The 18543-nt window shown below is 52.3% G+C and overlaps 1 protein-coding gene across 1 annotated transcript in view; it reads left to right on the top strand.

Annotated features, from left to right (window-relative positions):
* The window catches only part of LOC136620934 (nuclear pore complex protein Nup133-like), a 103970-nt gene that overhangs the window by 68853 nt on the left and 16574 nt on the right, over nt 1–18543 (top strand). Inside the window, exon 6 of the mRNA XM_066596028.1 lies at nt 7006–7176. Within this exon, the coding sequence (XP_066452125.1) occupies nt 7006–7176 (171 nt within the window). The remainder of the gene's footprint in view (nt 1–7005; nt 7177–18543) is intronic.

Here is an 18543-nt window from a genome sequence, read left to right as displayed (position 1 = left end):
TTAGAGCTTGCTGATGGGAACTGCTGGTTTTTAGAGGCTCAGCTTCACAGGTGGGGTTGATAGTGCTGTCTGGGTGTGGTTGATTGTGCTGGGGCTTCAGTCAGCCAAGGGAGCTCCTTGTCAGTGTTGCTGGTTCTCCTCTAGAGCAGTCATGTGTGGGCCAGTTGTAAGCAGTGCACTGTGTGGTGCAATGTCCTGCTGTAATCAGTATAATTTTTCTGTGTCTGTGCAGTTTCTGTTCTGTGTGAACTATGTCATAGTTCTGTAAGTTTGTTCTGCTATGTCCTGCTGTGAACAGTGTCATTCTCCTGAGTGTATGATGTATCCAGGAGGAACTGATATCTGCTGTCAGGCGGCATGCCTGCAAGTCGGTGCTGTAGCCCCAGTTGCCTAATGGATAAGGCACTGACATCCTAAGCTAGGGATTGTGGGTTTGTGTCCAATCCTGGGAGGTTGCTCTCCTACCATCCAAAAGCATGTTGTGTTTTACTATATGGCTTAATGTGGTATAGTCCAGCTGCCGTGCGGCTTTTGATGTATAGATGACTTTTAAGGTTTGACCCGGCTGCTGGTTGGGGTAGCCACTGTGCAGCGGTTTCTGTGTAGCCAGGTGTGTCTGCATGCGGTCACATGGCATGGTTAGTGCTGCCATGGGGATGTATGTATTGGCTGCCGCACGTTGTATTGGTTTGCACAATTCGTGTTCCCCACACCCCCTCATCGATGGCTTGGTGTCCCATTCTTGGCGCCATGGCTCCACCTCCTCCTGCAAGTTGATGGAGTTGTCTTTCTCTCCAATCTACCCCTACTCAGGAGGGCGAACACCGTGAACCTTAGTGTGATTCTCGTCCTGTGAGACCTGTGGTTCCTCCCATACAGGGAAGAGTACCTGCGCATGGTATGAGATTTACACCGAGCTACAGGTTCTCTTGTGGCGAACAACGGTGTTCGAGGTTTTTGACCTGTGGTACCTTCTATGCCCGCTCCGGACCGGGTTGAGCGTACACTATCGGTGGCTCCCCTATTGCCCCTCCTGCTGTTCCCTGCAGCCAACCGTACCGCGGTTTCTGAGTTCAGGATGACACGCGGACAGGGGCCAGCCAGAGCCACATACAAAGTGCGCCACACAACAAGATTTGCATCCAACAGAGAATACAGGTGAGCCTCGCCTGTTGCCCTCCTGCAGCCCTCCTGCAGTTCCCTGCAGGGATTCTTAGCGCTGTGTCCGTATCCAGGATGACATGGGGTCAGGGGCCGGCCAGAGCCGCATACTATTCGCGCTCTCACTACAGTACAAGATTACATCCTTCCAGAGATTATCTCGTCTTTACGAACGATTGTGCTCGAAGTAATTACGAGCATGGCTTTGGCCTTGCTGGTATCTGTGGTACCCTCCACTTGGAATAAGTACCCGCACGGGGAGTCCCGGACTCATCTCTCACTTTGTGGAGCCTTGCCTGTTGGTACCTCTCCAGTTCCCCCTTCTGCAGCTCCCTGCAGGCAGCCTTTGCGCAGTGTCCGTGTGCACAATGACACGTGGATAGGAGCCGGACAGAGACCCGTATTATGTACACTCTCGCTACAGGCATCAAGCTGGAGAAGATCTCATCTTGCAAACTAATTGCAGCATGACTCCAGCCATGCTGACACCTGTGGTATCCTTCATGTGGAAGGAGTACTCGCACAGGGAGCCTCCGGACTCAGCACCCCTCAGGTCTGTTATAGACCGGGTTGGGCCTTTCCTAGTGGCTAGCTCACTGAGGGGTGCCACCTGCGGTTCTCGACAGGCAGCCTTAGCACAGTGTCCGTGTCTATAACCACAGGCAAGCGGCACATGCCATGTGCGCTCTTGATGCAGTACAAGATTGCATCCAGCCATGTTCAGACTGGGTTATCAGCAGTACTCTGGGCTTGCTAATATCAGTAGTTCCTTCCATAGGGAAGGAGTACTGCGCACAAGAAGTCCACGGACATATTGTTTTTTTTTTTTTTTTCTTTCTACACTCCAGAATGGGGGAGCTGTACCTCACGGCTAGCTTCCCTATAGTGGCAGTCTGCACTGTCCTTGCAGGCAGCCTTAGCACTTTCCTTACTTACAGGAGTAGACGCGGGTTGGGGCCGCCCGGAGCCGCATACTATGTGGACTCACGCCGCTATGTGGGATGGACATCCAGTCCAGATATCTCGTCTTTATCTAGGTATAGTGGTAGGCTGTGGGGTTCCTCCTCAAACAGGGAGCTTAGAGGCGGTAGATCCATCTACTAGCTCCCCTCCGGTCGGCTCTGACATGCTGAACCACTAGGGGTCAGTCCGGTCCTTCTCCTGGTGGCCTCGGAACCAAACCAGCATCCGTGGCTTTCTAGGAGGACTGGGGCAGCAGGCTCAGTCAGCCGTGTCAATGCGGACATAAGACACTCATGTCAAACGGGCCGTGCATTCTCCCCTATTATGCATGTCTGGGCTGCTGCAGTTAGGAGTGCTCTGTAGTCAGAGCAGTCTGCGACTTCACTCCTGCAGCGTTTCTCCATGTAGCCTTCCTACGCAAGTAAGAGCACCGTCGGGGAGATAAAGCATTTCATCAAACAGAGTTAGTAGCGTGCTGCGATTTTCCTGCGCTGTTTCCTCCTGCAGAATTGTTAGCAGGAGACTGTGAGATGGTACACACTAATACTGTTTTCAATTCTTGGCTCTCGCCTTTCCGACTCTGGAAGATTTTGCGAAAAGACCAGCGAGGCATACATCCGGCAACTAGGTCACCTGTCAAGGGGCCCCAGCTCTTTAGTTTCATCCCCTCTTTCTGATGGTGCTGATGTCACGTTCAGCTCGCCCAGTCTACTTGTCTCTACTAAGCAGGATGTGCTATTGGGCGCAGGTTCTTCAGTCTCCCTGGCTCTCCGCTGTTGCTCCTGACAACACTGGAGCCTTGGATTTCTGTGGTGGTTTCCTCGCACTGGTGCCGCTTCGTGGCAGTGCAGGGTTACTTTGCCAGATATGCCATTTGTTCAGGCTGTGTTACGGCACATATTTCTAGAACAGGCATCTCATTGAAAGCTCCTAGTCGTGAGCCCCCTTTTTCTCTGTGGTGGGGTGGTTCTCAGACCCTCTTTTTGCTCTCTCAGCTTGCGGGATGCCTAAGTACCTATTTGCGGTGAAAGAGCTGATTTCGCTGCTTTACACACACTGTTTCTTATATAATCCAACCCCTTGGGGTACTGACCTTGAACGTCCCAAGGTCGAAGCCATATTCCCCAATGATACGGGTGAGAGAGAAATTTTAGGTAAGTTCCTTACAAAATCTAGGTTTTTTTTTTTGGACCCGGTCATCCAAACGATGTTTAATGCTAGGAAGCTATCATTGTGTGTGGAGAGGGTTCGTTCTTTGGTGCGAGCGGAGAGGTTTTCATCTTATGCATTTTCCTCGGCCCGCCTTCTGTCCTTCCTTCAGGAGGAGCTGGAGATGGGGCTCAGCCTCAGTTTCCCCAAGGGACAGATTTCCGCCTTGTCTTTCCTTTTTCACTGTCCCTTGGCATCCAGGTCGGCTGTGCGCACTTTCCTGCTGTGAGACGCTCACAGCGCACCCCCGTTTCGCTCCCCATTACCACCTTGTGATATGAATCTGGTCTTGGACGCCCTACAGGCTCATCCATTTAAACCCTTAGCCAGGGTACCATGGCGGTTATTATCCTGGAAGGTAGCCTTCATGTTGGCGGTTACTTCCCTCCGAAGGGTCTCCGAGGTCACGGCGAAGCCACCCTTTACAGTGTTCCACCAGGATGGGGTTGTATTGCGTCCGGTTCTTTCCTTCTTTCCTCTTCAAGGTGGTGTCGTCTTGCCACATAAATGAGGACATTCTGCTGCCGTCTCTGTCTGGTGGCAGTCCACCCAAGAGAATGGGCTCCGCACACTTTAGACCTAGTGCGAGCTCTGAAGATCTATTTGGAACAGACTTCGTCATTCTGACGCTCTGATTCTCTATTCGTGATACCGGAGTGTCCGAGACGTGGTCTTGCGGCCTCCAAAAGTCGTCATCTCATGCTGGATCCGCTCAGTGCTGGTTGAGGCCTACCGGGCTGTGGGTAAAACACAGCCGTTTCCGGTGACAACATACTCTGCCAGGGCGGTGGGAGCCTCATGGGCGGTCGGTAATGGTGCCTCCGCCTTGCAACTGTGTAGGGAGGCTCCTGGTCGTCTACCGAAGGCTCCTGGTCGTCTAAGTTCTACCGAATGCACACTTTTTTTGCGTCAGCCAACTCTTCGCTAGGCAGAAGGTTACAGATGGCTGTAAACTGTGTGCGTTGGGGATTTTCCTTTTTCCCTCCCTCGGAGACTGCTTTGGAACGTCCGGTGGTCTTGCTGTGTCCCCCAATGACACAAGCGGGGAAACAGAATTTTTTTACTCGCCGTAAAATCTTTCTCGTCTCGTCATTGGGGGACACAGCACCCACCCTTTCTTCCCTTCTCTATGACAGTGTTATGTCCTGGCCAGGACGCTGGTTCTGTAAGTTGCACATGGTGCTGTGTTGTCATTACAGTTAGGACCTTTGTGTCATATTGCTCCTACTGCTGGCATACAAACTGATTAGCCGGGTGTCGGCAGGGAGGAATATAGCCAGCGGGTGGAGCTAACACTTTTTGTGCTTAGTGTAGCCTCCTAGTGGCAATAGCCATATCCCACGGTCTTGCTGTGTCCCCCAATGACGAGAGGGGAGAGATTTTTATGGTGAGTAAAAAATCCTCTTTTTAGATTTATAGTCTGAAAAATAGCAAAAAAACAAACCATTTTTGTTTTATTTTTAACCTCTTACAATTTAATTTCGAGTATTCCTATAGTTACCATAAAATAGACTTTTTTTTGTGTGTTGGTCATAGTATACTATTTTGATATATTACATACCTCCTTTAGAAGGTAATGGGTTTACACCAAGCATTACAATGATAGTTGGCGAGGGTGATGCTTTTGTGGAGAGGTCTTTTGTCTGTATTTTTTAATTTGATTTAGGTGTCGCTCGCATCAGTCCTTTTTATTTCAACTATTTGGCTATATCATGCCGCCCATCGTTTTGCTGAGCAAATAGAGCAAGAATTTTGTTGCTGAGTTGACCTGTTTCAGAGTCTCCATCGCAGAGGGGTACACAGCCTTATGAGTTGTTAATAAAACATTATACTCTAACTAGAGCTGCACTGTTTCAGTGACTATTGACATTGTTAGGGCTGTGCTGGGTCTAATTAAACCCAGCAGCAGCTGCCTCCTAGTCACCTTCCAACAACTCTGCATGTGATTAATGTGTTGAGCACTGGGTCCTTCACTACTTGCACTTGCTACACTGTCCTACAACATGATTTTATGTCTGTATGTGTGTTACAGACATTTAGAGACCAGCATCTGTGTACCGTTTACAGAACACAGTACAGCAGTTGGGCTCCTCACACCAGTCCTGATGTCCACCCTGCTGATGGGAAAAATGGCCAGCAATAGTGCTCATGTACACACATGGCAGTTCATTTTGAAAAGTTAGCTACGCTTTAATCCAGAGTCATGTGTTTATATGCAATGCACAGGTCTAAATGACCTGACCCACCTGCCATCAAGTGGTGAAAAATGTCTTATGATATGCATTTTGCATTCTCTTCAGTGTGAGAGAATGTTGAAGTGCAGTATGATTTAACAGGCTTGCAGAATTAGTGACCAGGTTGCAGTATTCAGCTGTCCTCAGCAGTCCCGTTGACTGGAATGAAGAAATAGTGCATACATGCAGCCACCATTCATTCAGGTTCCCATTCTCATGATTGGTGAGAATCCCTGTGTTCTACCCCCCCCCCCCCTCCTCCTCCCCACGAATCGGATACGTATCCCTTACAATGTTTACAGGTTCTTTTAGTGGGACAACACCTTTTAAATGAGCTATCACAAACATTACTTTTATCACCTCTCCATAAGATAGTTAAAGGGGTTGTCCCGCGAAAGCAAGCGGTTTTAAGCACTTCTGTATGGCCATATTAATGCATTTTGTAATATACATCGTGCATTAAATATTGGCCATACAGAAGTTATACGGAGCGGCCCCATTCAACAGAACAGAAGAGGAGACTGCGCAAGCGCGTCTAATTGAGGGAGAAGAAGGCTTCGGTCGGCGCCATAGAGACGGGGACACCAACACCGGAGGGGGTAATTGTATAACTTCTGTATGACCAATATTTAATGCACGATGTATATTACAAAGTGCATTAATATGACCATACAGAAGTGCTTAACACCGCTTGCTTTCGTGGGACAACCCCTTTAAGTCCAATCGGTGGGGGTCTCACTGCTGAGACCTCCCTTCAATTCCAAGAACAGATGTCCTGTACTATTTTGTCAGGTTCCTGGAATCCCTACCTAGCTGCGAATTATCAGTTATGCATTGTAGGATACTTCTGCAAAGTAGTGCACCAAAGATACTGTTTCATCTGTCGTTTTACTATAGAGATGATAAATTTAAGGTTTTTACATTAAGTGATGTGCTGTTTTACGCTGGATTCACATCTGTGTTAGATGCACTATGGCAAATGTCATCCCTTTTGCTGGGGTCTGTCATATGATGGCTTCGACATTGCCATAATTTTCTGTTTTTCTGTAACTAAGCAAAAAAGTTTGAGCACAGATGAAAACAGCTTTTATAGCATACAGTTTGCCAAAATCAAGACAAGTCCTGCCCTTTTGAAAGCACTGTGACGCTGCAGTAACTGCAACCCCCTCCCGAAGAGCAACATGAAAGTGACAGGCTCAATGAGCTAAACCATGTAATTCTGTTGTAAAGACGGTTAAGAGCCCTATTTTAGACTCGTGTATAAGTTTGGAAAAAATGAGGTTGTATTTTAAGGCGGTGATTGAGCTTGCTCTGCAGTTTCAAGTGATGCATATTTGGCTTATTTTTCTGTGAGTTATGAATAAAACCTAAAAAGTTTAAAGATACGTTTACATGTCGTTTTTTTTTTTTTTTTTTTTTTTGTTTACCCCCTTCCCAGGCTGGAAGTTTTATAATGTCGTCTTCAAAGAACCAACATGTTCGGTTAATGCCAGATGCTACTGGAAAGATCTATCAACGATTCTTGCAGCAAGGGCAAGGCATGCTTTCAGGAATTGGCCGTAGAGTTTCCACTCTCTTTGGCATTTTATCTCCAACAGTAGAATCATCGGTAAGATTTGAAAAAATGTGACTGTGTATGCTATTTCAACTGGGGATAGTGGTTGCCAACTAAATCTTGAGAGATGTAAGTTTGTGTGCATATTAAATTCCCAGGATCCAATGCAGGGCTCCAGACTAAAAAATAAGTTACCTAGGAGCCGTTTGCTCCAAAACTGAAAATGCGAAGAGTCAAAAAAAACAAAACAAAACTAGATGCCGAATTTTTTTTAAGAAACTTTTATTTATCCAAAATAGATAAATAAAATCAGTGGGCACAAAAGAAAAAAATGCACAGCATACTGGTACAACATAGTACATGGGAACAGAGACAGAAGGATCATAATTATTTGCATATGTGCATTCATTCCTCATAAATCATAACATTTGGTTATGTATTTCTATTTTTACTTTATCAATCACAAGGCAACAAATTTTTACAGAAGTCATGTTACTGAAATAAAATTGGTAATTTCTGATCAATTTTTATGTGCTCAACACGAATATGACAGTCAAAATGCTAAATTTGCTCTATTTTGTTTTTTGTAATCTGCAATTATTGTTTACATCATGAAATTCATGCCAATGGTAATAGGCCTATGTTTAATACCTGTAAAAAAAATATATATATATCAAGTCAGAGACTATGTCTTAGATTTCTTTGCCTGTTTCTTGTACAGCTGTGTGGGTGCATCTGTGTGGAGTGTCCAGCAGTAGTGGACCATTTTCTCTGGTACCTTTGTTCTATTGTTTTGATACCTTAAAGAAAATGTTCTCCATGTTTAACCATACCACAGTTGTCTGGAAAGAAATACAAATGGGAATGAAGGAAGTGGATCTTTAGAGACATATTGCAGCCAAGTTTCTGATACTGCATCAGCATGTCTTGTACTAGTTCCTTGTTTTCTGCCCTAACATTCCCGAGAAAGTTTGTAGACACTAGGCGAAAAGCATTTCTTGCTTGTTTCACATCACCCTGAAGCAAGTAGTTGAACCAGTCATCTTTTGAAGTGCTCTCGAATCTGAGGACCCACAGACTCCTTCGTAACAGCGTTTAGGATGTTACAGTCCTACTGGATAAATTAACACAGTGAAACACAGAAACCCTTCAAAACGAGAGCCAATAAAGATTTTTCACGGTCATATTCGTGTTCAGCGCACCAAGATACTACCGATTTAGGATCTTTTTAAGTCCGTAACAATTTCAGTGTTGACCAGTGTAATGAAAGAACCATAGAAAATGGCTCCCAAACTTGAAACCCTAAAAAAGAACCATAGTAACACTAATCCACAACCGCCCCCGTACCCCTTCCCAATAACACAGCACGACTCTTAATAAAATAGAAAGATGGAAAACAGAGTTCAGGTCAAGCAGGTCTACTATATCTCCTCACAATACCCAGGCAGACACCTCTGTTACCATTGCAGGGCAGTTCACTCAAGTACCCCAGATCTTGTCAAGCTTCTCCCGTCATCCCAATGCCATATACGTCAGCTAATACATAGGAATTGTAGCATTTACATCCTGGATCCATGCATTCCTGGTCGACCTCTAATTTAACTTTTTTTTGCATAAAACAGTAATTTTTATAAGGTACGGGTTGCCACAGCCACTGGTAGATGTCCAACAAGCTTAAAGAGGCACACCCCAGGGTGCTTGATCATCGGGGCCCCAAAGTGAGATTCCATGAATATAAGAACGTCCCTCCAGTAGTCTCGTAGGACACCGCAGTCCCAGAACATATGCATAATGGTCCCATCAACGACTAAGCATTGTGGCCACGTCGTCGAGGGAAGCAGCCCCATAACGTACAGTATGGAAGGAGTGTAGTATATATGATGCAGGAACTTGACTTGTATAAGTCTGTCCCTAGCGCTAATTGGAGGGGGGCCAGAACCTGCTAGTATGTCCATATTCTACCCCGATGACAGATCAGGGATATCATTGACCCACTTCTGGGTGGCCCTCTCCCTCGCTGGGGTAAGGTTCTGTATTTATTGGGCATAGAAACTAGACAGTGGCTTCACAAGGATACACATCTACGCCAGGCCCTCCAACAGAGTTGGGGACAGTAGTATGGAAAGGCCCTGGAACTGGGCCCCCGGCTACGTGTTGTAACTGATAATATCTAAAGTAAGAACGCTCAGGCAGGTTATGACTTATCTGCAGTTGTAGGAAAGTGCAGAAGGTGCCCTCACTGACTATGTCCGAGAGTACATTCACCCCATGAAGTCTCCAGAATGTGCGGCAGGTGTAGATTATTCCCCAAGGGAGTATGCGGGACCATGTAATTCTCTCTACAGGGACTAGCTGCAAGGCCCTGTGTCACACCCTGAGTGTTACCAGCATAGGAGCGGGTAGGGGGACAGTAGAAGAGGAGGGGCAACGCAGTAGCAAAGCTCTCAGACTCTGGTCAGGGTCTGCTACCCTATGCTCCAGGCCCACCACTGGGTTGTAATCTGATGAAGACAGCAACCACCCAGCATACACCAAGTGACTATCCAGATAATAATCGTAGAAGTGAAGTAAGGCTAGACCTCTCCAGCTCACCAGGAAGCACAGGGTCTCCAGTTTAATCCCGGGGGGGAAACCTCTCCACAGAATGCGTAGTATTATCCCATGGAGCGTGAAAAAAAAAGCTATTTGGAACAAGGACAGGGGAGTTGTGCAAGACATACAAAATTTTCAGCAGCAGTTTCATTTTTATCAAGCTAATTCTGCCTACTGGGGTAAGTGGCAGAGAGGCCCAGTGTATCTACCTCCACCGGGTCCAGAAGGGGGGCTTAATTAAGGCCGCAAAAGGCAGAGATCTTCGCTCACACCCGTATACCTATAAGTTGTCTGAGCTGTCTAGCTCAGTGGGGCGGGCAGGAGAAGCTCTACTGCTGCCGAATCCACCGCGGCAAGGTAGGTTTAATCCCAATTATCCTTAATGCCAGAGTGTAGGCCAAATGCATCAAAAATGGTGAGTGCAGAGTCGAGAGAAGACTGGGTCCTGGAGAGTCATTTGCATACAGCAGTATGCGCTCTTCATGATTGCGCAGTTGGAATCCCTTTATCTGTGATGTCCCGGTCTATAGCGAGGGCAAACAAGGCTGGGGACAGGACAGCCCCGTTGTGTGCCTCTACCCGAGGGGAACTGGGCAGAAACATGAACATTGGTTTTAATATTAGCCACTGGAGTCATACAGGATCTTTACCCATTTAATAAACGTTGACCCAAGTCTAAACCGTTGCATCGCTGCCCATAAGTACTTCCACTCCATTAAAGGGGTTGTACCGTGAGCAGAAGTCAATGCATACACTTCTGCATGGCCATATTCATGCACTTTGTAATATACATTGTGCATAAAATATGTGCCATACAGAAGTTATTCACTTACCTCTCGGGGTGCCCCTCCCTGTGTTGACGACTCCGTCGCCCTGCCGCCGACCAACAATCCGCTTCTTGTTTCTTCTCCAGTCGCACCTGCGCAGAAGGAATCGTCTCGCTCGTGGACGAGCCTCTGAATCGATGTTCTCGTGTGCGGGGGGGGGGGGGGGGGGGGGGAGAGCCAGGAGCAGGAACCTCTCTGCCCCCCCCCCCCCCTGCACTATTTTCAATGAGGAGAGGCGGGGTGGGGGGGCGGGGCTAAGTGCTGCGAATTAGCCCTGCCCCCTTCCCACCTCTCCTCATTGAAAATAGTGCAAAGAGGGGGGGGCAGAGAGGGGGCGGGAGCTCAGTTCCTGCTCCTGGCTCTTCCATCCTCCCCGCCCCTGCACACGAGGACAGTCCACTCACTCTGATGAGGGTCTTCAGCGCCGGACGGAGTGGTGCACCATGGGAGAAGACCTGCGGTGCCATCTTTGAAAATAAATTTATCAAAGTACAGAAAACGCTGCTGCAGGAAAGTGGCAAGAACTTTTGAAAAAACTTTTAAAGTATATTTTATGCACTTTGATCGGCAGGGGGACTGTGCACAAAAAAATATATACTTTTCCAGCGGTACAGCCCCTTTAAGTAGAAGGCTTTTGCCTGATCTATTAATACCAGTTAGTTTTCATATGTCAGATGGTCAAAAAGTTGCCTTAGAATCATGTCTGTATTTTGGCCAAGCATGAAACCAGACTGGTCAGCATGTATGATCTCTCTGAGGACAGAGTTTATGCGCGTCACCAGTACTTTTGCAGGAATTCTAAGGTCGTTGTTATGGAGCGAGATGGGGCGGTATGAGCCAGAGTCTGCAGGCGCCTTTCCAGCTTTAGGAATCATGACAATTAGGGCCTTACGCATGGCATCTGGTAAGACACCATCTCGCAGGATAGAGTTGTGTAGCATTAGGAGCCGAGGGACAAGGAAATCTGCATTCTTTTTATACCACTCCCCAGGAAGCCCATCCACACCCGGAGATTTCTTATTGGAGAGTGACTTCATGGCATCTGTAATTTCGTCTATGCTTGGGATATTATCTGGATAGGCCACAGTGGATTGGCTCAGCATACGAGAGAAAATATTATCAAGATAGCCTGTTAGTTCTTCATCAGAGCAGCTAAGTTTAGAGGTATATAGATTTCTATAAAAACGGACAAACGTTTGGTTAATTGTGGGTCATCTATCAAGGCACCCGAAGCATCTCGCCTCACTGTAATTGGTGGCAGCAGCTGGTCCTCTCTGGTCAAGTAGGCCAGCAGGTGGCCATTCTTATCCCCCTGGTCGAAGACCTGCTGTTGGGAATAAAGAAGTTTCTTTTTTGTATATTCAGTTAATAGCAATTTTTATTCTCGTCGTAGGCTGTTTAGGTCTAGGTACGTTTTGGGGAAGAATTCACTATGTTCCTAGCCTCCGCAGCAACAAGACAGCATTCCAAGTCTAGTCGGGTCGCCCGTAGGGACCTTCTATACCAGTGGCGGCGAACCTACGGCACGCAGAGCCCTCCCTGCCGGCATTCGTTGTCATCGGCAACTCACCACGGTAGTGAATACCGGCAGGGGCTGTGACGTCAGTGTGCAGCTGGGATTCTCCTCCCCCCTCCCCCGATGTCTCCTACTTGGTTCTGCGAGAGCAGGGGAGGAAGCGTCCGGCAGCGAACTGACATCAGTGTGCACCTGTAATCAGCGCTGCTGGAGGGCACGCCAGGCAGGGGAGCAGCGGCGCTTCCACAAGGAGGAAGGAGGTAGGTATGTGGGTCTCGGGGGGGAGGGGGAATGGGAGGCCGCTGTGGGATCTCACTATTACTTCTGGAGGCCGCTGTGGGATCTAACTATTACTTCTGGAGGCCGCTGTGGGATCTCACTATTACTTCTGGAGACCGCTGGGGGATCTCACTATTACTACTTGAGGCCGCTGGGGGATCTCACTATTACTTCTTGAGGCCGCTGGGGGATCTCACTATTACTTCTTGAGGCCGCTGGGGGATCTCACTATTACTTCTTGAGGCCGCTGGGGGATCTCACTATTACTTCTTGAGGCCGCTGGGGGATCTCACTATTACTTCTTGAGGCCGCTGGGGGATCTCACTATTACTTCTTGAGGCCGCTGGGGGATCTCACTATTACTTCTTGAGGCCGCTGGGGGATCTCACTATTACTTCTTGAGGCCGCTGGGGGATCTCACTATTACTTCTTGAGGCCGCTGGGGGATCTCACTATTACTTCTTGAGGCCGCTGGGGGATCTCACTATTACTTCTTGAGGCCGCTGGGGGATCTCACTATTACTTCTTGAGGCCGCTGGGGGATCTCACTATTACTTCTTGAGGCCGCTGGGGGATCTCACTATTACTTCTTGAGGCCGCTGGGGGATCTCACTATTACTTCTGGGGAATCTCACTATTACTTATGGCGGCCGCCGGGGAATCTCACTATTACTTATGGCGGCCGCCGGGGGATCTCACTATTACTTATGGCGGCCGCTGGGGGATCTCACTATTACTTATGGCGGCCGCTGGGGGATCTCACTATTACTTATGGCGGCCGCTGGGGGATCTCACTATTACTTATGGCGGCCGCTGGGGGATCTCACTATTACTTCTGGCGGCCGCTGGGGGATCTCACTATTACTTCTGGCGGCCGCTGGGGGATCTCACTATTACTTCTGGCGGCCGCTGGGGGATCTCACTATTACTTCTGGCGGCCGCTGGGGGATCTCACTATTACTTCTGGTGGCCGCTGGGGGATCTCATTATTACTACTGACGGCCGCTGGGGGATCTCACTATTACTACTGACGGCCGCTGGGGGATCTCACTATTACTACTGACGGCCGCTGGGGGATCTCACTATTACTACTGACGGCCGCTGGGGGATCTCACTATTACTACTGACGGCCGCTGGGGGATCTCACTATTACTACTGACGGCCGCTGGGGGATCTCACTATTACTACTGACGGCCGCTGGGGGATCTCACTATTACTACTGACGGCCGCTGGGGGATCTCACTATTACTGACGGCCGCTGGGGGATCTCACTATTACTACTGGCGGCCGCTGGGGGATCTCACTATTACTACTGGCGGCCGCTGGGGGATCTCACTATTCTGGCGGCCGCTGGGGGATCTCACTATTACTTCTGGCGGCCGCTGGGGGATCTCACTATTACTGACGGCCGCTGGGGGATCTCACTATTACTACTGGCGGCCGCTGGGGGATCTCACTATTACTACTGGCGGCCGCTGGGGGATCTCACTATTACTACTGGCGGCCGCTGGGGGATCTCACTATTACTGACGGCCGCTGGGGGATCTCACTATTACTACTGGCGGCCGCTGGGGGATCTCACTATTACTACTGGCGGCCGCTGGGGGATCTCACTATTACTACTGGCGGCCGCTGGGGGATCTCACTATTACTACTGGCGGCCGCTGGGGGATCTCACTATTCTGGCGGCCGCTGGGGGATCTCACTATTACTTCTTGAGGCCGCTGGGGGATCTCACTATTACTTCTTGAGGCCGCTGGGGGATCTCACTATTACTTCTTGAGGCCGCTGGGGGATCTCACTATTACTTCTTGAGGCCGCTGGGGGATCTCACTATTACTTCTTGAGGCCGCTGGGGGATCTCACTATTACTTCTTGAGGCCGCTGGGGGATCTCACTATTACTTCTTGAGGCCGCTGGGGGATCTCACTATTACTTCTTGAGGCCGCTGGGGGATCTCACTATTACTACTGACGGCCGCTGGGGGATCTCACTATTACTGACGGCCGCTGGGGGATCTCACTATTACTACTGGCGGCCGCTGGGGGATCTCACTATTACTACTGGCGGCCGCTGGAGGATCTCACTATTCTGGCGGCCGCTGGGGGATCTCACTATTACTTCTGGCGGCCGCTGGGGGATCTCACTATTACTTCTGGCGGCCGCTGGGGCATCTCACTATTACTACTGGCGGCCGCTGGGGGGGGGGGGGGTGTCGGTATTACTACTGGCGGCCGCTGGGGGGGGGGGTGTCGGTATTACTACTGGCGGCCGCTGGGGGGGGGGGGGTGTCGGTATTACTACTGGCGGCCGCTGGGGGGGGGGGGTGTCGGTATTACTACTGGCGGCCGCTGGGGGGGGGGGGTGTCGGTATTACTACTGGCGGCCACCTGTGGGGGGGGGGGGTCGGTATTACTACAGGGGGGCCGCTGTGGGGGGGGGGTGTCGGTATTACTACAGGGGGGCCGCTGTGGGGGGGGTGTCGGTATTACTACAGGGGGGCCGCTGTGGGGGGGGGGGGGTGTCGGTATTACTACTGGCGGCCGCTGGGGGGGGGGGGTGTCGGTATTACTACAGGGGGGCCGCTGTGAGGGGGGGGTGTCAGTATTACTACAGGGGGGCCGCTGTGGGGGGGGGAGGTGTCAGTATTACTACAGGGGGCCGCTGTGGGGGGGGGGTGTCGGTATTACTACTGGCGGCCGCTGGGGGGGGGGGTGTCGGTATTACTACTGGCGGCCACCTGTGGGGGGGGGGTCGGTATTACTACAGGGGGGCCGCTGTGGGGGGGGGTGTCGGTATTACTACAGGGGGCCGCTGTGGGGGGGGGTGTCGGTATTACTACAGGGGGGCCCCTGTGGGGGGGGGGGGTGTCGGTATTACTACTGGCGGCCGCTGGGGGGGGGGGTGTCGGTATTACTACAGGGGGGCCGCTGTGAGGGGGGGGTGTCAGTATTACTACAGGGGGGCCGCTGTGGGGGGGGGAGGTGTCAGTATTACTACAGGGGGCCGCTGTGGGGGGGGGGGGAGGTGTCAGTATTACTACAGGGGGCCGCTGTGGGGGGGGGGGTGTGTCAGTATTACTACAGGGGGCCGCTGTGGGGGGGGGGTGTGTGTCAGTATTACTACAGGGGGCCGCTGTGGGGGGGGGGGGGTGTCAGTATTACTACAGGGGGCCGCTGTGGGGGGGGGGGGGGAGGTGTCAGTATTACTACAGGGGGCCGCTGTGTGGGGGGGGGGAGGTGTCAGTATTACTACAGGGGGCCGCTGTGTGGGGGGGGGGGGGAGGTGTCAGTATTACTACAGGGGGCCGCTGTGGGGGGGGGGGTGTCAGTATTACTACAGGGGGCCGCTGTGGGGGGGGGGGGGTGTCAGTATTACTACAGGGGGGCCGCTGTGGGGGGGGGTGTCAGTATTACTACAGGGGGGCCGCTGGGGGGGGGGGGGGAGTCAGTATTACTACAGGGGGGCCGCTGTGGGGGGGGGGGGGTGTCAGTATTACTACAGGGGGGCCGCTGTGGGGGGGGGTGTCAGTATTACTACAGGGGGGCCGCTGTTGGGGGGGGTGTCAGTACTACTACAGGGGGGCCGCTGTGGGGGGGGGGTGTCAGTATTACTACAGGGGGGCCGCTGTGGGGGGGGGGTGTCAGTATTACTACAGGGGGGCCGCTGTGGGGGGGGGGGTGTCAGTATTACTACAGGGGGGCCGCTGTGGGGGGGGGGAGTCAGTATTACTACAGGGGGGCCGCTGTGGGGGGGGGGTGTCAGTATTACTACAGGGGGGCCGCTGTGGGGGGGGGGTGTCAGTATTACTACAGGGGGGCCGCTGTGGGGGGGGGTGTCAGTATTACTACAGGGGGGCCGCTGTGGGGGGGGTGTCAGTATTACTACAGGGGGGCCGCTGTCGGGGGGGGTGTCAGTATTACTACAGGGGGGCCGCTGTGTGTGGGGGGGGGGTGTCAGTATTACTACAGGGGGGCCGTCAGTATTACTACAGGGGGGCCGCTGTGTGTGGGGGGGGGGTGTCAGTATTACTACAGGGGGGCCGCTGTGTGTGTGGGGGGGGGTGTCAGTATTACTACAGGGGGGCCGCTGTGTGTGGGGGGGGGGTGTCAGTATTACTACAGGGGGGCCGCTGTGTGTGGGGGGGGGGTGTCAGTATTACTACAGGGGGGCCGCTGTGTGTGGGGGGGGGTGTCAGTATTACTACAGGGGGCCGCTGGGGGGGGGGGAGGTGTCAGTATTACTACAGGGGGCCGCTGGGGGGGGGGGGAGGTGTCAGTATTACTACAGGGGGCCGCTGGGGGGGGGGGGAGGTGTCAGTATTACTACAGGGGGCCGCTGGGGGGGGGGGGAGGTGTCAGTATTACTACAGGGGGCCGCTGGGGGGGGGGGAGGTGTCAGTATTACTACAGGGGGGCCGCTGGGGGGGGGGGAGGTGTCAGTATTACTACAGGGGGCCGCTGTGGGGGGGGGGTGTCAGTATTACTACAGGGGGCCGCTGTGGGGGGGGGGGTGTCAGTATTACTACAGGGGGCCGCTGTGGGGGGGGGGGTGTCAGTATTACTACAGGGGGCCGCTGTGGGGGGGGGGGGGTCAGTATTACTACAGGGGGGCCGCTGTGTGTGGGGGGGGGGGGTCAGTATTACTACAGGGGGGCCGCTGTGTGTGTGGGGGGGGGTCAGTATTACTACAGGGGGGCCGCTGTGTGTGGGGGGGGGGGGTGTCAGTATTACTACAGGGGGGCCGCTGTGTGTGGGGGGGGGGTGCCAGTATTACTACAGGGGGCCGCTGTGGGGGGGGGGTGTCAGTATTACTACAGGGGGCCGCTGTGGGGGGGGGGGTTGTCAGTATTACTACAGGGGGCCGCTGTGGGGGGGGGGAGGTGTCAGTATTACTACAGGGGGCCGCTGTGGGGGGGGGGGAGGTGTCAGTATTACTACAGGGGGCCGCTGTGGGGGGGGGGGAGGTGTCAGTATTACTACAGGGGGCCGCTGTGGGGGGGGGGGAGGTGTCAGTATTACTACAGGGGGCCGCTGTGGGGGGGGGGGTGTCAGTATTACTACAGGGGGCCGCTGTGGGGGGGGGGGGTGTCAGTATTACTACAGGGGGCCGCTGTGGGGGGGGGTGTCAGTATTACTACAGGGGGCCGCTGTGGGGGGGGGGGTGTCAGTATTACTACAGGGGGCCGCTGTGGGGGGGGGTGTCAGTATTACTACAGGGGCCGCTGTGGGGGGGGGGGTGCCAGTATTACTACAGGGGGCCGCTGTGGGGGGGGGGGTGTGCCAGTATTACTACAGGGGGCCGCTGTGGGGGGGGGGGGGGGGGTGCCAGTATTACTACAGGGGGCCGCTGTGGGGGGGGGGTGTCACTGTAATACACGGGGCCGCTTTGAGGAGGTGTCACTGTGGGTGGTATTGTATTTCAATGCCACCAGAAGTACTGGTGTAGCCAAGATACATGCAGTTTAACAGGGGGTTGCCGCCCCCTGTTCGTGATTGGATGTCCGGCTGTCTCCCGGACAGCGGTCTCTCAGGTCCTGTAGACGCCAGCTGCGGATGTGAAGGAAGGTGAGAGGCATCAGATGGAGCGGTGAGCGCTGCGGAGAGAGACGGCGGGCAGGACTTGTGAGCATTGCTGTGGGACGCTGCAGAGAGAGTCGGCAAGTATGCACTTGTGAGCAGTGCTGTGGGACGCAGCAGTGAGCACTGCTGAGAGAGCCGGCGTTCAGGACTTCTGAGGGCAGTAGTGGGACGCAGCAGACGTGAAAGACCCTCTTGTGTAAGCCTTAAAAGTGTCCCAGACTATTAGCTCAGAGGCAGTCCCCTCATTGACCTCCCAGTACATTCCCATCTCTTGCTCAGCATTCTTGTGCACTTCTCCCTGCACCAGCCATAAGGAACTAAAGACCCATTTAGATGGGACGTATGTTGGGCAAGCAATGCCCGACACTTGTCCCCACAAATACTTGCTCTTGTGCTGCTCAATGGGAGCTAGTATCATTGGCTCACAGCGGGGCGGTTGGGGCACATTTCTCTCATGCTGCATAAACGATGGATGATGAGCTGAATGATGATCGTTCAGTGTAAATAGCAGCAGTTCCGTATTGAACGGGGAGAGCGAGGAATGAAATCTCCTGCAGCCTCCCCGCCCCTGTGCTGGTCGCTCTGTGAGCGAGCCAGCGATACTAGCTCCCGTGCAGCAGCACTA

This window comes from Eleutherodactylus coqui, chromosome 3 (assembly GCF_035609145.1).
Source record: "Eleutherodactylus coqui strain aEleCoq1 chromosome 3, aEleCoq1.hap1, whole genome shotgun sequence".
In the NCBI taxonomy this organism is placed as follows: Eukaryota; Metazoa; Chordata; class Amphibia; order Anura; family Eleutherodactylidae; genus Eleutherodactylus; species Eleutherodactylus coqui.
The sequence above is the reverse complement of the archived record's forward strand: the minus strand, read 5'-3'. Positions and strand labels throughout refer to the sequence as shown.